The sequence below is a fragment of the Cryptomeria japonica genome, chromosome 1 (assembly GCF_030272615.1).
Source record: "Cryptomeria japonica chromosome 1, Sugi_1.0, whole genome shotgun sequence".
In the NCBI taxonomy this organism is placed as follows: Eukaryota; Viridiplantae; Streptophyta; class Pinopsida; order Cupressales; family Cupressaceae; genus Cryptomeria; species Cryptomeria japonica.
Window position 1 is genome coordinate 452,446,436 of NC_081405.1, and position 23,212 is coordinate 452,469,647.

General features: G+C 40.7%; 1 protein-coding gene across 2 annotated transcripts in view; it reads right to left on the reverse strand.

Moving 5' to 3' along the window:
- LOC131064504 (DNA mismatch repair protein MSH2) overlaps window positions 1-13,810 on the reverse strand; it is an 84,778-nt gene extending 70,968 nt beyond the window's left edge. For both annotated transcript variants that reach the window (XM_057998663.2, XM_057998659.2), the window contains exons 1-3: window positions 13,652-13,810; window positions 13,521-13,570; window positions 13,400-13,432 (exon numbers count right to left, since the gene is read on the reverse strand). In XM_057998663.2, the coding sequence (XP_057854646.1) occupies window positions 13,400-13,432; window positions 13,521-13,570; window positions 13,652-13,691 (123 nt within the window). In that variant the 5' untranslated portion in view covers window positions 13,692-13,810. The remainder of the gene's footprint in view (window positions 1-13,399; window positions 13,433-13,520; window positions 13,571-13,651) is intronic.
- Between the last annotated feature and the right edge of the window lie 9,402 nt (window positions 13,811-23,212).

Here is a 23,212-nt window from a genome sequence, read left to right on the forward strand (position 1 = left end):
CACACTTGTTCCAAATAGCCATACTCCCGTCATGGTACAAGAAGATTGGAGAGTACCTATCGACGTCCCGATTTCCGGAGGGTATGCCTCCAGGGGAACGTAGGAAGCTCGCATTAAGGAGCAGGACTTTTTCGCTCATCAACGGGTTACTTTACAAGATGGGGCCGGACCAGATATTAAGGCGTTGTGTCATGGAGGAAGAAGTCTCGAGTGTACTAAGGGAGGCACATGAAGGGCCCGCAGGTGGACACATGGGTCCAGACACCACAGCCCGAAAGGTGCTTCTCGCAGGACTATGGTGGCCAACGGTACATCACGACGCCAGGGAGTGGGTCGTGAGGTGCGACACTTGCCAACGGGCGGGCAAACCTCTGAAGCGGGACTTCATGCCCCTCAACCCGTCGCATGCACAAGAACTCTTTGAGCGATGGGGACTCGACTTTGTGGGTCCTCTTAAGGCCAGTCGCACACGACGGTGCCAATACATTATAGTTGCGACAGAATACTTGACCAAGTGGGTGGAGGCAAGGGCCCTCCAGGATAATTCGACAGTAAGCACAGCAAAGTTTATTTATGAACAAATCATTACGCGATATGGTATACCTATTCAGTTGACCAGTGACCGGGGAGGCCATTTCGTGAACCATGTCATACACAAGTTGACATCAGACTTCAAGATTTTTCACTCATTCTCAAGTCCGTACTACCCACGTGCCAATGGCCAGGCGGAGGCCACAAATAAAATAATAATGTCGGTGATATATAAGTCTTGAGGAGTGGAGAAGGATGACTGGGAGGAGCGCCTACCGTCAGTACTTTGGGCATACCGAACGACCTACAAAGTAACTACTGGACAGACTCCTTTCCAGCTAATGTATGGACAAGAAGCCGTGGTGCCAGTTGAATTCATGGTACCGAGTCTGCGGATTGCCATCGATAATCGCCTTGGCGACATGGAAAGCCTGAGGGAGAGGCTGTACGCGTTGAACAAATTGGACGAGCGAAGGATGATGGCTCAGTGGGCGACAGAAACAGCCCAGCAAAGACGGAAGGTGTGGCACGACAAGCATCTCCGACGAATAAATTTTACTCCCGGACAACTGGTGCTAAAATTCAACAGGAAGAACGAAATTAAGCCTGGGAAATTCAAAGTCCGATGGTTAGGGCCCTTCCGGATACGTGAGGTCAATACAAACGGGGCGATAAAGTTGTGGACGCTGGACGGGAAGGAGATACCAGACGCAGTCAACGGGTCGAAACTAAAGATCTATCACGAACGGAGGGAACCAGGACCCCCCAGTCAGTTAGCCCGCTAGGGAAAAAAAAATTGAAAAAAAATATATATAAAAGAAAATTTGAAAAAATATATATATAATAATAAGAAACAAGAAAAAAAAAAAAAAAAAAAGGGGAAAAAGTGGCCACTGTACGGTGGGACCACCGAAGGCGGCATCACCATACGGTGGAACCACCGTGCGGTGGGACCACCGACGATGGAACCACCGTGCGGTGGAACCACCGACGGTGGGACCACCGTGCGGTGGTCACACCGTGCGGTGGGAGCCACCGAGGGAACCAAGGTTATAAACGCCGCACGAAGACACCGCCGAGGGAACCAAGGTTATAAACGCCGCACGAAGACACCGCCGAGGGAACGAAGGAGACACCACGCCGCAAGGAAGAGACACCACGCCGCAAGGAAGGAAGACGCCAAACCCCGCACACCGCCGAGGAAGGAGGGAAGACGCCAAACCCCGCACACCGCTGAGGAAGGAAGAAAGACGCCAAACCCCGCACACCGCCGAGGAAGGAAAGAAGGCGCCGAACCTCGCACCACCACGCGACGCGAAGGGTAGAGCACGGGCTGACCACCACGCACCGCACGGCCAATCAAAACGCGCAGCAGCCAAAGGAAAAAAGAGGGAGACTAAGCCGCACAAATCCCACGCAGCCAAGCCGAACGTAAACTACACAGCCACAGGTAGACCAAGCAGCCGCACGAAGAAGGAGGTCGTTACGAAGGTACCTAAGCCGGTACGATTGTTTTACAGGAACCCAGTTATACAAAAATTTATGGATTCAGCAAGGAAAAGAAGTTGGAAGAAACAGCTGCACGCTTCTTCCAGTACCAGCCAGAGGGATAGGGGTAGCAATATCAGGGTTTTAGCTTCAGGAGTGCATGTTGCAGGTGGCACCATGGATGCCAGCGCTCGGCAAAAACAAAAACAGAAAACACCACAGGCTGCCACAAGTGCGAAAAACACAGTGATGCCACAGAATGTGACTTTCGAGGGCCTGAATGGATTGGAATGCCGAAAATGGTGGCAGGACACCCCCGATAATGACTTGGTAAAGCAAAACCTCCGGAAGGCACAAGTAGAGTGGGCTATTCGGATGCCCGTGTTCCCTATCCGGGAGTACGAGGGTGCCCTACGCTTCATGGTGGACACCTTCGACAGGCATACATGCACCAGCACGTTTGAATACCTCCGGAGGGATGTCACTATATCCTTCAAAGCAAGAGATTTCACGAGGGTATTCGGCATTCCAGGCAGCCAGGGCAAGAAAATAGACTTGAAGGCCAAGAAGATGACACAGGAGGAGAAGGAGCGGTGGATTAAATTAGTCTCCCGGAATTTGACCACAGCGGAGTTGGACAGCGTGGCTAGAGCCACGAAGAGTCGCGGAATCCGTAAGACTTTTGTTGCGGAGGGCCACTGGAGATGCATTATGGATGTCATCAAGAGCAGATTGACAGGGTCGGGTAGGGCGTCGGACATTGCCCTCCCTCAGATTATGCTGATGAATGGGCTGATGAATGGCATCGTATATGACTGGGCAGCGTTACTGGCAGAGCGTATGTATGAGTTTCTGACGCTCCAGCATCGCACATTCTATATGCCTCATTATGCTATAGGGTTATTCCCGGAGGCCACGCGGGAAGTAGTGCCAGAGGACGAGTTGGAGGTACGGCCACAGGGACCGTTGGCAGCGGGAGAGCCTCCAATGATGTATTGGAGGCACTTGGACATTGGGCACTCTTCCACGAAGCGGAAACGGGCGGTGGATAGGGCCTCGGCCTCAGGGGAGCCTGACAGCGGGAGGGAGTCCAGCAGCACGGAGGATTCGGAGGAGGAAGATGAGGAAGACGATAGCAGCCAGGCAACGGAGGAGCCTGTACGAGTCCGGTTTGCCCCACCTCTGTTACCGATGGGCACGACTGTGCCAGCATCTGGAGTAGGCGGCACTTGTATTCCGGCCTTCGGGCAAAGCCATACGCCTGTTACACTTGGTCCCCTCCAGCATGAGCACCAGGGAGCACCGTCGGGCCCAACCACAGCGGCACTTACCGAGGACATGGCAGAGTCAGGGACGGAGGAGTCACCGCACCGGGTAGTGGTCGAGCAGGGGCCGACGGAGGTGGAGGATACCGAGCCTCACGTGCGGTTGGAGGTCGTGGGTAGTGACGCTGTGGTGACTGTTTCGGCTTCGTTGTTGGAGGAGCTGACGACAGCGAACCATCCACCGGTCACGGAGATGCGTGCTGACCTCGAGGCTATGCAGAGTTGGCTCACACAGCAATTTCAGATGACACTGGCACAACCGGAGGGAGCTGTTGTATTCTCACCGTGTCGAGAGACTGGAGCGGAGGTAGTCCACTTGGATGACTCGTCCGGGGAGGCACATGGACTCACAGTTGGGCACGAGGCAGGGGAGGTCGCCTCTGGGCAGGCACTAGGAGATGGTGCACCTTCGGTGGCGGAGGCGGTACCTTCACAGCAGGATACAGTAGTGACCGTTCCACCAGGGATTTCCCAGTCTTCGACACAGACGGGGGAGGATGTTGAGACTTATCTCGCTGACATGGTTGATATGGTAACGAGGGGTAGGCGGGTGGTGGCCGCCGCCCAGACGCAAGCATTGCAGCAAGTGGTGGTGGAGCTAGAGCAAGTCCTACAGTTTATGCGGGTGGGCTGCCCGACAGCCTTTGCTACCTACTTTGAGTCTCAGGGGTGGCCGACTACGGAGACAGAGGAGATGCTCCAGGCTTGGAGGCTGCGTCAGCCCGTTGTGGAGAGTCGGGTGACGGCAGTTATCCGCGAGATCGAGCAGGTCTACCGGGATGCCTATTATACATTGAGGCGTACACAGCAGGAGTCTGCAATCAGGGAGGCTTCCCGAGTAGCGTTGGAGAGAGAGGTGGCCAATCAGCAGGCCTCATGGGCAGCCGAGAGGGCGCAGTTGTTGGCACAACTAGAGGTGGCCCGCACAGAGACGGCTGAGATCCGGACAGCGAAGGCCGAGGTAGAGACTCACCTGGCAACCGAGCAAACACGGTTGGCCTGCGCGACGGAGGCAGTGGATACAAAAGAGAAGGAGTTACTGGAGGCAGCACACGTGAAGACAGCTCTAGAGAAAGTCCTCGTAGCGAAACGAGATGTGGCTGCGCGCACTCAGCAGGTGTATGAGCTTCGTGCCCGCTTGGCGACCCAGACACCGCCATCTCACACTTCTACTTCAGGGACGCTTTCTCAGCCCCCTCCCTAGTCTTTCAGATATCTTGTATAGGTTGCATTATCTCCATTTTTGTAAGTCGCCTGGAGACGACTTTTCTTTTTTGGGGGGGATGATGTTGGCGGCATTATGGCACACGGGAATAACATTAGTTAATTATGTGTAATTGTTTTGGTTAGTTGGCAACCGAGGGGTGGAAGTTGCGGTGCGACGGTTGGCGCTCGCACCCCCTCGGTACCCTTTTATACTCCGGAATGTAACTTGTACAACACACTTATTATGAATAGAACATCTGATACACTTTGTCTGATATTTACGGCATTATTCTGCGTTATGTCCTTTATGTCTTAATTTATTCACCCGAGAGGGCAAACAAGAAGAAGCAGAGATGTGATGAAGTGTGTGAACTCTATTGAATATACTAGGCACACTGAGAGTGTTTTGATGCAGATCAGATCAAACAGATGTTGAGGGTTGAGTTGTGAAGGTCCACATAATATATCTTTTGTATTTCTTATTTGCCTTTGAGGTTGGTGCCTCACTATCTGAGTTGGTGCTGAGTTCTTTGGATTAGGGGACTGGTGTCTCTTGCGGGTTGGTGCCTGCAAATTTGATTGGGGATTGGTGTCTCCATCTTAAGTTGAAATTCCTATGGGTTGGTGCTTGCAAAATATTGTACGTTTTTTATTGTCTTTGTGAGGTTGGATTTGGGCAATTGCTCCAAGTAGCTATTCTCACTATGGTTTTTACCTTCTAGGCTTCCAAGTAAATCTAGTGTTCTCATGTGTTGTTGTGTGATTATGTTTATCATTTGCACAACTGCTTTTATGATAATGTGAGATGCAGAAATGGTGTTAATGTTGCACTGGTTTTGAAGTTGGATTTGGTATATGCCGATTCACCCCCTTCTCAGTATATCCTTGTGCTTAATAATATTGCCTCTTGGGATTTGGGCAACAAACCTAAAAGGATTGGTTGTATGGGGCTCAATTAAAAAATCTTCATAGAGTCTCCCTAATTGTACAATGAATTACCTTTCTCTGGTTAGTGATAAGCCATAGAAAATTCTCCAAAGGAGTAATATGTGTTTTAATTTCCCTATAAATAAATTTGACTAGAACAATTTATATATTATGATCAATTTTTTTGCTCCTGTGAGTATCAACCCTAGGATCCCCTATTGGTCAACCTATTTGGAAGGCATGTGAATTTGTCAAAGGCTTTAGCAAAAGAGTTAAAAGAATTTCCTCTTTTGGAAGAGTTGCAAATGAAGGAAGATCTATATGTTAGAACATTCTAAACAAAAACAAGCATCATGACTTGATAATAAGTTCTCTACTATGAAATGGACTTTTGGGAGAATTCAAGATTTTGAGAAAATTTTGAACAAAAAGGATCTCCTCTCTTGAAGACAACTAAGAGTTAACTACAATTTATCAATGGCTCGTAAAAAAAATATACACTGCTAATCAAAGCTCTATGGCAACACCACATCAACTTGATAGTGTATAATGAGTTGGACTGTCATGTCCCCTCTTTAGTTTGTCTAGTAGAGACATGTGAGTTAGCCTATTATGGGGTCTCATAGGTTGGCAGTGGTGGATACAGACTCATGCAGGGTATTCAGTATCCGGAGTTGGCATTTCAGACAGTTTGAGGGCCATTGGGAGCAGTTCCTTGATTTTAGGGAGATTCCCTATTTTTTAGGAGGTTGTGGCAGTTCCCATATTGGAGGTTCCACGGGACCATGTCATGGTTTCAGTTTCAGGGAGTTTGGGTGTGTTTCCTAGTTTCTAGGAGCATCCCCAGATTTTAGGGATGGGACTGCTAGTTAGCTCAGCTTTTCCGACATCGGTCATAGATAGGTAACAAAGTTATATTCATGATTGTCTGGTCATTTTGGGCTATTATTGGATATCTGGAGATATTTTAATATATTTAAATATTTTCGAAGTTAGCGTTTAAATAAATTAAAATAAGGCTATGTATTTAGTCATTTCGGAGTAATAAGGGGTTTCTGGCTTCATCTGGGTTGATATGCCTATGTGTTATAGCTCGTTGGAAAGGTCTTGAACTTTGCTACATGATTCTCACCTTCCGGAGTCTTTTTGGATGCCTGAAGCTATTTATTTGCAATTTAGTGTTATTTTCCTATAGTTGACGCCATAATTAGAAAATAACACTCTTTTCATAATGCGCCAACTTTCCTCCCTTTTAGGGTTTGGCTTGGAAAGGAAAGGAGATATAAGGAGATGAAGACCAAATTGTTCATTATCTTTTTACACAATCAAACTTATTTTGCGAATTAGCTCTAAGTGGGCGATTCTTCATCTGGGACGCAAACCCCAAGATCTAGACTGGTTGGGACGTAGCCCTCAGCAGTTATTGGCATTGGATTCTTCAGGCAGAGTGCATTGTTGACAGAGATTGAGTACGCCATTCTTCATTGTGGATTCAAGTTGCAGAGTAAGGGTTTCAGCATGGCAGATTGATTCTTCAGCTTGGGCGTGATCCTTGTAGCCTTAGGGCCGCCATTTGCAGCAGGTACATCCCACGTGGAATGTAAGGAATGCATGTATTCAGCCTTAGAGGTATTCTTGATTCATGATCACTATTCACCTTTCAGTTTGGCATCATTGTTGGATGTAAGTTCCTTGGATCTGCCTTGGAATGATTATTTGGTTTTACAAATCAGAAATCTGTCTGGTACAGTTTGTAGCAATTCTGAATTTGGCTGTATGTTCTTATTTATTTTCAGTCTCCTTTCATGTATACTATTCATTATTCATTACTTGTTTGAAAACTATCAAAAAACACAAAAAGAAACAAACCTTCTGCAACTTCTGTCTATTCTCTAAAGCCATCAAAGGAATCACAGGAAGATATAGTTTATTAATTTAAAAACTACAGCAGATCAGCAAGGGGATCCACCAGGGATCTTTCATGGACATATGAAAAAAGTGCATGAGTGGGGGGATTGCTAATTCTTTTCAACCTCTTGCACACATATCTACTCATTGATATTGTATTCAAATGATTTGAGGGGCAAGCTTAATTTCTTGTGGGGGCTTATAGATTTTGTTGATTGTTGGGCTAAAAGATTAAAGACGATTGGTCTTCTTGCTTGGAACCAAAGTCATTTTTAGGTGGTTAATGATGTTTCAAAAGCTTGTTTTGTTTCCTAATGTCAACAAATGTCTGTGGTGTAGATGTGTCTATAATTTTATTTTTTGGTTACTACACTAAGTGTGTGTGGAATTGTTGTATGGATCAATTAGTCTAAAAAGGGATATGATTGAATGGTTTGATATTTCCTTTGGATTTGTGTCATCTAATGTTAAATTCTTCAAATTCTAATATAGATTTTGTTTAATACTTTCTATTGGGGATTATGGTTTCTTTGGAATGCAATGAACAAGGATTTATTTGCAATAATAAAAGGGTCCTCACTAACTTCTCAAAAAGACACACTCTCTCCTTGGTGAACTCGCAAGTTAATGAATTGGTAAAAAACTGATTGAAGAAATTAAAAACATTGCTAAGTTTAGCTTTAATAATATTTGAGCTTACAAATGGGGACATGTTGCTGTTAGTAATAGGTTGCATTATGATAGTGAAGATTGACCTCTCAAATAGGATTAAACTCAAACTCCTTCCAATAATTCTAAATGGGTCAAGGCAATTGATAGTGATCTTGGTCTCCCACATGTCTCCCAAAAAGGTGAGGCTACTCATTTTGATCTAGACAACACACTAACTAAATAGCTAGATGTTGTTTCCCTTCAAAGGCAATGATCAAGAGGATAGCATTCAACAATCGATTACAAAGACTCACATTGCTCACGGTATCAAAATGCCAACAAGTTATGATTCTAATGAAATCAATTTTCTTACGAGTACTGCATCTACACATCTAGTTTCTCATGCAAGCTCGTCTTCTAGTAGTGATTTAGATGTTAATTTTTCCATGCCCACCAAGCTTGGATAGATGTTTTGTGTTTAATACAAAGTTGTCGGTTCAGGTTCAAGCACAAGTTTCGGTACGCAAACCTAGTTTGCCGGTTCAACAAAAATTTAAAATGGATTTTGGGTTCATTAGGACAAAAACAATGTAAAAACAATATATATTGTAGACACCTATTTCTGTCCACCTAATTAAAAGAATTTTGATTAAATTCACTTTTAATTAATCCTTTCTCCTTTTCCGAAAATTATTGCACCAGACTGTCCAAACATATATAAAATATATATTACATATTATATAATAATATAGTTGAAATTAAATTATATTACAAAATAAAATAGTCAAAATGCATCATTCATCAAAATTAAATTATATTAAATTTAAAATTAATAATAATATAATACAGTCGCCACTGTTGAGTAAGAAATCATTTTTCAGCCTTCGATGTCGTGGTCTCTTTCTTTTTGGGCATATGACATACTGCCTTGTTTTGGTTAGTCCCGGACCGTGGTGTCTCTCTGCTTTGTTTGAATGTGGTTGAACTGATGGAGTTTCGAAGCTTTGGCCTCGATGGTTTGGGTGTCTTTTCTTGAAGCTTGATACCGTCTCAAGCTGGAGGGTTACTTGTTTTGATTGTGGTGGTGCGATGGCGATGTGTCTATCTTTTGTCACAAATGCCCTTGGTGCGGGGTCTATCATGTTTTGTTGGCTCACAATGCTTTTGAAGTATTTAGTGGGGCCATGGTAGGCTTAGCTATGTAATGCATAGCGTCCCAATGGCTTCGTGTGCTCCTAGGGTTTGGGAGTTCAAAGATATTTTTATTCTTTATTGACTCTTATATTTCCTTGATAAACTTGTGCGGACCATAGAAACGTTAAAGAGAGAGAAACGTATCCGCAGCGAACCCCAAAAGCCGCACCAGACCCAAACCTGGACCCAACATGAACCTAGACCCAGATCTGGTATTTTGGTGCCGAACCCAGTAACTTAGGTTTAATATCATCAATTTTGACCTTTTGGCTCAACTAACCAATGCAGATCAATGGCTTTATATTGAGGTTTCCTTCAATTATAACATTGTTATCTAATACTTACCATTATACAAAATTCTCACATATACAATCTAGACTTTTGATTTAATTGATAGGTAGTTCTCCCCTTCTTTGGTCTATTTGGGGTTTCTCATTTTGCAACCCCAAGAGTATGGCTATGGCTATTTTAGCTTTTTTGGTGACTTGATATCTTTGTTGTTCAGCTGAGCTTTATTCATACTCTTTTGTCAATATTAAAAATACACTTTTGTTAACTTGTATAATGCATGGAGAACAATACCATGCCAGACATCAAGATTATGTGAACTCTTTTTTTGAGGAAACGTAGAAAAGACTGGCTGTAGTGAACACATCTTTACATACTTCTTGATATCTACAAATATTAGTTAGTACTTATTGGGTTAAACTATCATAGTAATCTGCATGTGTATTTTCATATTGAGGAATGGGTTTTGAGGAAGAATGAAGTTCTGCAACAGTCCATCTCAGGCTTGTTATTAATGTAGTAGAAAAAAAGGTTTTGGCATATAGAGATTCTTCATATTGAGTAAATCTATATAAATGTTAGAAAAAATTTATGCCTATATGCAATATTTTTGGTTTGTTATCACAAATTCTAACATGAATTTTCATATTAAAAAAGAACTGTATTAAATGATTCAATTATCACATTTCTTGCATTTTAAACTTAAGATGTAAAAAAATGGCTTTCTACCACACCCATTTGGTCACATTTCTTCACAAAATTTTAGCATGAACTGCCATATAGAAGTACTTGTTAATAAAAGATCATACTTGCTTACATTTTAAATAAACAATGCAAAAAAGTTGACTTCATAATGATCATGTTAATAAATAAAGAAATACCCTACAATAATCAAAACTAAAATGCTAGAAAGAATAAGCAAGCTATATCTCATGCCAACCAAAACCAAGAAAATGGATTTATTTTACACCATTTGTTATATGGTTACAAAAGTCTATGGAAGATGAAAATGAGAGAAGAGGTTGCATAGAGTTAGTTGACACACCCACAAACTCATAGCAAACTCAACCAACCAAGAAATAACAAATAGATCCTAAGAAAGTACAGTTGAACATTAGTCAAGAATAGTGAAGATGCTTGAATTTAAATACAAAAAACATATTTATCTTTATGGAAAACATGAGATTTAAAATTGAGACAATCAGCAAATGATCAATATCTTAAGAAGGCATGAAAAGGGACCAATTTATTCCAGAAATGTTCTTAAGTCTCTTAAGGAGAATATAAGAGATAATCAAACAATTCCAAACTAGTAAGACATCTAAGAGTCGATAAATAAACACTTGAAACTAAGGAAAGAATAACAAGAGATCTTCCTCAGCAAAGGAGGTATAGAAGATACAAAAAGAAATGTGAATGCAAACATAATGATTTTATCATAGCAAAAAAGGTTCCCTTCAAGAAAACATCTATAAGTTACATAAATTAACTAAGGGCCTACAAAAGAAGAATGCTAGTAGTAGGAATTCCAATGGGACAAACAGAAGTTCAACAATTCAATATTTTTGTTTGGGTTTACTAAAGCTGCTCAAATAATACAATGTATGCCTATGTTCTCTACAGACTTGTCCCCTATAGGAAACATTTTCAACATGAAAGGACAATTAAGAAACATCCCCACCCATCCCCGAATTTTCAAAATTTTCAAAAACATTCTCAAGTACAGCAATTTTTTTGATAGGAAACGGCCAAGTACATTAGTGTACAGCAAAAGGATGTCCAAACATACCCAAGGCATCCCCAATGCAGTTAGAGAAGTTGGTGGCCATGCATAGTGCCTTGCTACATTAGGATTGATGGACTCTTGGGTGTCATCAAACTCCAACTGCACATTGGAGTGTTGGTCTTGAATATGGCATACAAGTTGATGAGGAAGATGCAAAAGGGGTATTGGTTAGGGTTTCACTGGATTATAGGACCCCTCACAGTGACAATGACTTGGACTTAGACTTTGATTTTGATGCAACGTTACCAAATTGTAGTTGAAATTTGCAGCCTTTGGGCATTTTGTGGTAATTTTATATAATAGATACACATATTGATAATAAAAGCAATTGAATTTTGTTAATTTCTTGTCTACTCTGTGTGAAACCTTAATTTAAGTCTAATGTTAGGTATTAATGTTCTATAATGTCTATGATGGATGCCTTATCAATGTTATCAATATGAATATTTATACTCTATAATTTTCTCTACTTTTTTAATACTCATCCCCTAAAAAATGGCCTCCCAAAATGCTCATCTCAAATACATTTCCCCCCACCCCTTATCGTCCTCGTCCAAGAAACTCAAGGGAGCATAGATAAATGTTCGCTAATGTCAAAAAAATTGCAATACATGGAGAGGAGAATGCAAGGCAAGGTCCTTAGCATATAACAATGTTGTTTATTAGTTAGAATTAACTATAGTAACCCTACTAAAATTAAAGGATTCACTAACTAAGAAAAAGCAATTCATGGAAAAGCATTACGAAAGGACAGAAGCTTCTCAAGAGCAATTTATTCTAATTATGCCACAAGTTGCCTAGAACATTTGTGGCTTCTCAGTCAATTTGTGCTTACCATTCTTCTAAGGAGTTTAGGTGTTGATAAGTCATTGTTGATTCAATTAGTGATCATTTATAACAAAAATATCCAACAAACATATAACAAGATTACTGATACAATACTTATTAAGTCAAACCAACACAAATAGAATGAAGACTGCTTAAAGTTGCATCATTATGAACCCTACCAATCCCTACTAACAATCCTAGAGTATGGAATATGACACTTATACTTTGATGTTGATTTATCGAAGCAAACATTTCATAAAATTGAGTAATCAGGCTTCCAAGTAATTTTTTCTCCATTCCAAATAGAGTACGTTAAATTGAGACCAAAATTAATTGACATAGTAAATTGTTGTGTAATGGGAACGAATGACAATCTTAAAAGCATCATTGCAATTGAAATATGTTCCAATAGAGCAAATTGGACCAATACTGCAATGAACGAGCAATACCATGTAGCTTAGGTTTTATATCCTAAAATAAGACCCATGCTTACCTCACAAAAATGTATTCCAGGCATTGGTACCCAAGCTAACCCCCATGAATGTAATTTTGGCACACCACACTCCACCTTAAACCCAGTGCACAATCTCACCCAGAGTTTACAAAGTCAAGAAGAAATTAGGAGCTACTTAAATTTCACCGAGTTGTGTTGAAATTCACTGTTGTTTAAAGCATAGTTATAAGTCTCAACTACTCTGGAGTTTAGAGGAGTACTTTCTGAACCTATCGATCTATGCCCTACAAAGAAAATGAAAATCAATTCAAAATAAAATTTAAAAACGACAGTTAACATGTTAAGCATTTTAAAACTTTAAACCTTTTATCAAATGTCTTCAAGTTCGAGTCTGAGCCCGAAATCGGCTCACCGAGTTCTCAACGAGTCCAAGTCTTGTGACTCTGGCTTGAAGCATCTAATCAAAGTATGTTAAAGAACTACAAACAGCCATGGTTGTGTGGTCTTGTGGCAAGTCACGGGTTATGGGCTTTATTAGCATTGGACCTAGGTTCAAACCCCAAGTAAGTGCTGGTGAGGGTAGCTGCAGGGCCTGAGAAAATAGAGGGAATAGATAGGTCCATAGAAATAGCTTAGCTAAAGGATAGCTCCAAAGGGTGTGACGAGCCATTTTGCAGATAAGTAATGCTTCCAGCCCTGTTTTAACATGACCGGGAGAAACAAAAAACTTCACACCTACAACTCACGCCCTACAGAAACAAATAATCCAGGGGCAGTTAACAATTAGTATTTTTTTAGTATTCAGGAACCTACCCGTCGGTCGAAGAAGCGAACAGCCTGAGCATTCTGCAAAATGTACCACAAAAAACATATTATATAAAGTGAAATTAGATACGAGTTTAATTTTGAGAAGAAAAAGACTGTAGCGACTCACTTGCGGTAGCTTTCGATAGAATGATATAAATCCTTGTGCCTGCTTTGCGTCTGAAACAAAAAATAACACAAAAACTCAGTAAGATTATGGACATGAATGTGATTACAGAAAAGAGACGAAAACAGAAAAACCTAGTTTCAGGTCGGGAAGCTTGGAATCGTCCTTCTCCATTGCCGATATTGATGTGTTACAAGTTCAATCTTCTCAGAAGAAGAGATCGATGAAAGGGGTGATTTTTATAGCACAGGCTAGCGTTGGTTACCATATATTGTGGCGGGAAAGAATTATATCACATTGTAAAAGAATAGAATAGAATAAAGTACAAAGGTTTAATATGTTTATAAGATTACAAGATAGTTTGAAGATGGGAAACAAAATCATATATCTTATAAAGAAATTATTGTTGAAGTATTTAGGTATTTGGTTTGAATGTTAATGTAAGTTTTGTAGTCTAAATTAAAAGATGCAATGCGTGAAGTTTATGTCAATAGTGTGGTTAGTTTAGAATAGATAAAAGTAGAGATGAAGATATAGTGGTAGAGGAAGAGAGAGAGAAATCGATGGATAGATAAAGATAAAGAGATAGAAAGATAGAGAGGAAGGCGCAATGCGTGAAGTTCCTACCAATAGTGTGGTTAGTTTAGAATAGATAAAAGTAAAGATGAAGATAGAGTGGGAGAGGAGGAGGGAGAGAAATAGATAGAGGTGGAGGGAGAGATTAAAATAGAGAGATGAAGATAAGAGATAGAAAGATAGAGAGGAAGAGGTAGAGGGAGAGATTAAGATATAGAGATAAAGAGATGGTAAATGATATAGGAAGAAGTAGAGAGATAGAGGGAGAGGGAGAGGGAGAAATAGAGATATATGCGACACTATGATAGAGTGATAAAGATATGAAGAGATAGAGAGAGGGGGGGAGAGAGAGAGAGAGAGAGAGAGAGAGAGAGAGAGAGAGAGAGAGAGAGAGAGAGAGAGAGAGGGTGAGGGAAAATTGATTCACAACAACATTGTGAATATAATAATAAACTCATAAATAACAATACGACAACATGGTAGTTCATTGCATCATTATACTAGTGCCAACTATCCTAATACAGGTACTAAGGTTAAGGCATATACCTTACAATGACTCAGAAATAATGAGCAAGAATCTCCATATTCAAAAACTTCCATGTAAACAAAAAGCATAGAGAGGAATTGAGATAAATTTTAAGAGGAGTAAAACTAGCAATTGCACCATGGTCTACAATAGGTACAGCGAAGAGGTGTGAGAGGTCAATTAGGATTTTTTTTTTCTATTTTTGCATCCATTTATTTAGTACATGAGGTCAATTGGTATGTCATTTAGCAAATGATTTTGTTTGTGCAAGAAAGGTCTAAATAGATATGTGATAGATTCAAATCATTTATGCATCCACTTGTAGGGATCTAAACATGAGCGAAACAAAACCTCTAAATCACGAAGATAATCAATCTTCATTACTAATAGGCCCATGTTATATTTGCTATAGGGAGAGAGTGGGAGATAGAAGGAAGGGGAATGAGAGAGAGAGGAGGTAAGGAGATAGAGTTAGAGAGGAATATACAAATGGGGATGGAGATGGATATGGAGAGGAGAGGTAGAGATAAAGAGAGAGTGTAAAAAGGGATAGATAGAGATGGAAGAGATATATATAGAGGGAGAGTGGGTTCTAAAAAACAGGAGAGGGAGAGATATATGGGTGGAGAGTCAGAGATATAATGAATTAGAAATAGAGGGAGAGATCAAAGAAGAAATATGAAGAGATGGCGATAGAGAGGCGAATAGATACAGATATAGAGGTTTAGGAAGAGAGGGAGGAAGCTATGAATTCATAGGGAGATGTACACCAGCCTATAGATAAAGGGGGAGAGAAGAATATAAAGGTAGAGATGTAGATAGAAAGAGAGAGGAAGAGGGAGACAAATAAATAGAGAGGTAGAAATATATTAAAATCTAAATATTTATTAAAATAATAACTCGATAAATAATAATATATAATTAAATTATTAAGCTAATTAATAATTAAATAAAAAAATAAAATTGATTTTTAAAATTTATTAGAATTGAAATATTAATAAAAAATCTATCTAACAAATAAAGTGTCGGGATAAATGTAAAATGGCTCTGCATGTGAATAATTTTCGCAATTCCTATGCGACAACTAACTTGCTTTCGAGGCCTCCTTATGGCAACTATCTGGGCTATGCAAATCAATTTTCTATTCTTGCTAGCAAACACCAGGATGATGGCAATAGTCTTATCTCAGAAGCAGCAAAAATGCGAGATCAACAGACCTTTTTTGCGAAGACCAAATATTCGTTGATAGATATGGGAAGGGCTCACCCTCCTCCCCTAAACATTGACAACCATAATTGGCAGAAGGTTGGACGCAAGCAACCCAAATGCCCAGCAAGTGGGGTGAATCACCAACTAGTATACCATGACCGTTGTCCACTATGTTATACGAAGAAGGGTTTTTTAAAACCTACCCATAAAGACAGAACCATAAACCGAGGAAACACTCTCTGATGAAAAATTACAGAGAAGAATTTGTGGGGCAAGGAAACCCTATCTAGACATTCACTGCACCACCGTCAGAAACCATCGACGGATAAACAAATTAAGGGTGACCAATCAATGCGTCCATCAGCCACAGAGGAAAGGCTAGTGATAGAAATTGACAATCAAATCCTAACAAAGCATCAGAGGCACTGTAAAGAATTTGTCATCTTTGCTCGATGGGAAGGTATAGGTACTCCAGCCGAACAAATCGTTGAATGGTTAAAGACATACTTTCAGGACCTGGTAAGTATCGACATCCTCCTTGAAAATTTCCTTTCAATAGAATGTAGCTATCTAGATTTGAGAAATAGGCTTCTAAATGGGGATATTCCGGCATATAAGGGTTTTTGCTTAGAATGTTGGGAATGGCAACCCCTTTTTGATCCATCCCATTTAAAACCTTTTATGGTAAATAGAGCAATATCAATTGATAACTTACCAGTAGAACTTCGTAATTTAGAAACCTTAAGAATGATAGGCAATAAGTTAGGGAAATTCGAAAGTGTCAAAAAACCCCATATAAATTCTCAAACAATGTTCTTGTGGTGAATATGGATATCAATATCAAAACTTTAAAATTAAACGTTGAACCTTCCTTTTATGATGGCCCCATCGTAGATGATATTCCCAGGAAAACCTCACCTGTGATGACATACCCTCGAATAAAACATAATAAAGAGGGTGTCAAAATTAAATTCATAGAAGGAATTGGGGGTTTCACTCTTGAAGGCGATGAGTCTTTAAAGATAGAAACTAAGCATCAAGACTCTGCAACAGATATAGCATTGGATCGATGCTATGAGTCCTTATCTAAGGACTCCTTGAATAGGAAGACAAACTCCCCCTTCCTCCCATCTCTGGAAGTAGTTAGGACAAAAACAGTTGAACCTTGGAACAAGGAACAAGATTTAGAAGATGGGGAGATTAGTGAGCCACCAGTGCAGAAGGAACTATCGTGTATATGCACTTAAGGGGAAAACCTAAATATTAACTTTGGAATAAGCATAGACTCGGGGAAGGAAATAGTGAGCCCCCTGGGGCATTCAACATAAGTAAAATTATCCCTTTCAGAGCAACCATTGGTGAAGGAAATGTGTCCCCCCGTTAAGGATGAAGAATCTGAGCAAGAACAACCGACAACACAAGATAAGGATATGGAGGAAAGTGGGGGGCCAGAGAAAAATAGACCACCCCAGAATATTGATTCAGTGGTGGTAGAAGTGGGAGAGAGAGAACAAGTAGAAAGGGAAGTCAACATTATTTCCAACTTTATTGGGGAAGAAGTAGTTAATGACCTAATGGAACAATTTGTTGATAAGGTTTGTGACTCCGAAGAATTGGAAAGGCAAAGGGAGCTATATGTGAAAAATTTAGTGGATAGTGCCAGAGTTAGCATGGAAACAGAAGAATTGTTCATTGACCTAGATAATTTGGAAAATGAGAACCCAAACATTCTAGGCATTCATAATACAGAGGAGAGCAAAGACTCTCCTGACTGTGCCAAGTCCATCAAAAGGAGGGGTAGGAGATCCCTTGCTAAATTAAGAGCCAAGGATGGGGAAGTTGTGGGCCAATCCAAATTTTCATCACTATTTAATGTAGGGGAGGGGAAGTTCCTCCCCACAGAGCCATGAAACTCTTATCATGGAATGAATGCCCCTAACAAGCAACGTATCATAAAACATTGTGTATCTGAATCAAAACCAGACATAATTCTAATCCAAGGAACTAAAATGAACCCAGCCGAGATAGACCTCTTTGAGAAGAAATTAGGTTTTAGAAAAGTGAAGTATTCCCCAGCACTTAGGACTTCAGGAGGCTTAGCAATCATTTGGGATCCTAGATATTCCTCTTTTACACCATCAGAAATAAAATAAAATTGGATAGGCGGAAAGGTAAACTGCTATAATAATAAGTTAAGATTTAACCTGATCAATGTATATGGCCCTATTTAGATCAAGGATAAAGTTCAAGTCTGGATGGAACTTGAGACTTTCTTATGAAACAATCTGAATGAGATGTGTATTATTGGAGGAGATTTCAATGCCATCACTAAGGCATCAGACAAAAGAGGAGGTAGTAATAAGTTACCTACAGCGGCACTCGACTTCATTGATTGGATCAATAGGAATTCTTTATTGGAAATCCAGACAACAAAGAACACCTTTACATGGAACAACAGAAGGAAGGGCTTTAGCAATATTGCTGAAAAAGCAAGACAATTTTTTTATTTATGGGGGGCTTATGAATTTCAATTACATTGTGGAAGTAGAGATCCTTCCTTTATCTGGTTCAGACCATTATCCACTCCAACTTAACATTCTGGCAGAACAAGGTCCAAGAAAATGCCCGTTCAAATTTGAGCACATGTGGTATAAGGATGATAACATCATCAACCTGGTTGAACAATGGTGGAGGGAATCAGTATTCTCAGGCTCAAAGATGTATATTGTTGCAAACAAACTGAAGTTAATCAAAAGGAGGCTCGTGGAGTGGAATTGAGAGCATTTTGGTAACATCTTTGATAAGAAACTTTTAGTAGAAATGCACCTCAAGGATGTTAACAAGGAAGTTTTGGATTGAGGGATGAACCTCTCTTCTTGAAGGAAAAAATATTACTAATAGAGTATGAAGAGATTCTGGCAAAAGAAGAAATCTTTTGGAGACAAAAATCCAAAGAAACATGGTTGAAAGATGGAGATCACGACACAAAGTTATTTTACAATAGTACCAAGCAGAAAAGATGGGTAAACCGAATCTCTAACATTAAGAACTACCAAGGAGTAAATCTGGAAGACTTGTCAGAGGTGGCAGAGGAAGCGGTAAGGTTTTTTGAATGAATCCTTAACAATATAGCTGGTTCCAACCTTAGAGGCCAACATAATATAATTAAAAATATTCCAAAACTCATTGATGCAGAACACAACATATGTCTGCTTAATAAATTTATAGCGGAGGAGGTTAAATCTGCCCTCATGAAAATGAACCCAGATAAGGCTCTGAGCCCAGATGGCTTCCCAATTAGTTTCTTCCAAAAATGTTGGGGTTTTATGGGTCGAGAGATCACGGAGGCCTTGGAGGGTGTTAGAAACTCAGGTAAGATCCTGAAGGAGACCAACAATACCTTCTTAGTTTTGATTCCAAAAAAAGAGAAACCTGATAGCTTTAATGAATATAGGCCCATGGCCTTGTGTAATACCCTTTATAAACTACTTACCAAAACTCTAGCAACTAGACTTCAGAAACTTCTCCCTATCATCATTAGCAAAGAACAAACAGGCTTTGTGCCTGATAGATCAATCTATGACGGGGTAATCATAGCTCAAGAAGCTATACATTCGGTCCAGCATAATGGAGCACCAAGCATGCTAGTAAAATTAGATATTAGTAAAGCATATGACAAAGTGGATTGGAGATTTTTATGCAAATATTTGGAAGCATTTGGATTTGCCAAAACTTGGATCAACCTTATCTTTGAATGCATATCCACCCCCAAATTTTATGTCTTGGTCAATGGCACACCTGAAGGTTTTTTTAGTAGCTCTAGGGGACTTAGGAAGGGAGACCCCATGTCTCCTTCCCTCTTCATCATTATGGCAGAGGCTCTTGGTAGGTCTATCTCAAAGGCTAGGGAAGAGGGTGGAATCACAAGTATACCCATTACCAGTGGTCTAACTCCCATTACCCACCAGCAATTCGTAGATGATACAATGCTTTTTGGATGGGGAGACATTGGGGAGGCAAGGGCCTTCAAAGGTATCCTCAAATCCTATATGGAAGCCTCGGGTCAAGAGGTCAATTTGGAGAAGTCAGAAGTGTTCATGTTCAACATAGAAACCACATCCGAGAAAGAGATATGCGGGGTCTTGGAGATCAGACCTAGTCTCCTCCCTTGCAAATATTTAGACATCCCTTTGGATAAGGGGAGAAGGACATCTAAGTCTTGGGATCACGTGGTGGAAATAATCAAGAAGAGAATTAACACTTGGAAAGGGAAATGGCTATCCTCTACAGGCAGGGAAACCTTGGTCAAATCACTTCTGGCAGCAATGCCCATTTACCAACTATCTTGTCATAATTTATCGGTTAAAAAATGAAATGAGCTAAATAAACACCTTAGAACTTTCTTTTCAAGGTGCCAATGATGATAAGAAAATATCACTCCTATCTTGGGATAAGATTTGTAGACCAAAAGAAGAAGGAGGAGCTAGCATTAAAAATATCAGTGACCAAAGCAGGGCCCTAGGGGCAAAATTAGTATGGAGAATGTTAAGACATCCCCATTTAAAATGGGCGAGAATCTTGTACCATAAATACCTTAAAGAAGACAACCCTATCCAAATATTTGGAGAAAACAATCCACCCAGAGGCTCTCGCATATGGAACTTTGTGCTGGAATGCAAAAATATTATCACAGATAAACTCACATGGAACCTAGGGTCATGGGAAGATGCCTTGTTTTGGTCAGACTCTTGGGGAGGGTATAAGGTGATCAAGAAAATCCATGATTTTGGGCCTACAAGAACACTCCTAGAATCAAACAAAGGGAAATTGATTGGGAACTACATTTCTCCCTCAGAGGATGGAGCGGGGTGGAAATGGATAGTCAGAGAAAATGAGGATATCCCTGTAAGGGATAAAGATAAACTCATGGCAATCCTAAAAGATAGAAACATTTCCTTTAGTCTAGGCAAGGATAGGCTTGTGTGGGATGGCTCCAAGAATGGAGAATACAACTCCAAGGATGCGTATAATCACATCACTAAAGCTCAACTTAGACCCAAGACAAAGCTGCCTCTGAAACTCTGTTGGGACAGATACTGCCTACCCAAGGCTGGAGTCTTCACATGGCTTGCTCTCCAGAATAAGCTCTTGACTACTGAAAATTTTAGAAGGATGGGGTATGAGGGACCCAGTAGATGCCCTCTATGTGAAAAGGATGAAGAGGACACAAGTCACCTCCTCCTTAATTGCAACTATGCAAACAAATGTTGGGTGTGGTTTACCCATAAATTAGGCTGGTCCTCTGCCTTTCCTCAAACTATTTTAGGAATGCTCAAAGCCTGGCCCATCCTAAGAAGAGGTTGTCTATTTGAAGGCTTGTGGATATCTCTTCCATCTACCATAATTTGGGAATTGTGGAAGGAAAGGAACATACGTCTTTTCAAAGATGAAAAATTAGAAGTGAAACGGGTAATCAATAAAATTGAGGCTGCTATTATCAAAAAAATCAACAGTATGATCAACTTCGATCTGAAGAAGAATGCCATAATAACTTATCGGGATGAGAAGATGAAGGGGAAATGGAAAGGACTATCTATCCCTCCCTGTATTGGGGATGGTCCTGAAGTAAATCTAAGGAAAAGAGATGAATGTAAGTGGCAACCTCCAGGCGAGGGATGGCTCAAGCTAAACTTTGATGGGGCCTCCAGAGGCAACCCAGGGGTGGCAGGGATAGGATTCTCTATCCATAACTGGGAAGGGAAGGAAATTGCCCTCAGGGCTTACCCAATAGGTAATAAGACTAATAATTGGGTTGAATTGGTTGCCTTGCTGGAAGGCCTTAATATTTGCAGAAATATGGGAGTGAAGAAATTGGAAATTGAAGGGGACTCAGCAATTATTATCAACGCTCTAAGAAAAGGTGGTATGCCCAATTGGAGACTCAACTCACTATTGACATGGGCCATTGATTTATGCAAAGGTTTTGAGAGATTTATGATCAACCACATCTATAGGGAAGGCAACAAAAGGGCTGATGAGTTAGCTAACTTGGGAGCTGATGGCATTCATCTTCCCTGAAGCTCTATCTTAGGCCCTCATCCAATGTTTTATATAAAATGCCATATTATGGTTTTATAGCTTCTTCTCATTAAAAGTTAGACATCATAACATCGACATCAGAATCCAAAAAATTATCGCTCAAACCAAGGCCACAGGATATACATACTAATCTGTCACTGAAACGCCCAGTCTGGCTGAAATGACTCTATCGAAGAAGCTTACCATTATCCTATCGATAAAGTGACTTATCGAACAAATCTTGGTCGTGATGAACTTCCAAAAGGATTCACCCAAAACATTAGTTCCATCGACATAAAATACATCAAGGAAATCAGGAGTGGTCCCACTGATGAAATAAAGAGTTTCGATGAAACCACAGTATCAATGAGACATGCGAACAACCCGCCGAGGGAAGGAGTCTGGCCGAAAGAGTGATATTGAAGGAACCAATGGATATTTTATCGATGAAGCTATTTCGAGGAAGAGAGTGTATCGAAGAGGCACAAAAGATGTTGACCAAAGATAGTTGTCTCATCGATATGACTTTTCGAGCAAAGGAAGGTGTCGTAGAGGTGCAAAAGTTATTGGCCGATGAGCACAGTTCCATCGAAAATCGAAAAGTCGAAGGAGGATATTTTTCTTTCGTCGACATAAAAAATTTCATCAATGACCTGACCAATTAAACGGTTGCAAAACACGGTGATGAAAGGATTCTCACCGAAAACGGGGTTTCGATGAGTCAATGGAGGATTACATTGACATAAACATGTGAGGTAGAGCCTTTCGATGAAAGTGTAGAGATCGATGAAGCCTCAAAGCTCCTTAACAATGACGGTAGTTTCATCGAAACTAATGAGACATCGATGAAACATGACATTTCAAGGGAAGATAAAGTTAAGCCACTGAAGTTCATGATTCCATCGAAAAAGGGTGTGGCCATAAAATTGATGAGCATCGATGGACGACATGTAGTGATGCTAGACAAATGATTACTTTCTGTCGCGAGGATCAATACAAATCTTCTATGACCGAATGAAACTTGGATCAATAGCCTATGTTTCTGTTTATAATGCCAAAATAATTAGAGTGGTCTCACTAATGAAATAAAGAGTTTCGATGAAACCACAATATCAATGAGACATATGTACAACTCGCCGAGGGAAGGAGTTTGGTCGAAAGAGTTATATCGAAGGAACCAATGGATATTTTATCGAAGAAGCTATTTCGAGGAAGAGAGCGTATCGAAGAGGCACAAAAGATGTTGACCATAGATAGCTTTCTCATTGATAAGACTTTTCGAGAAAAGGAAGGTGTCGTAGAGGTG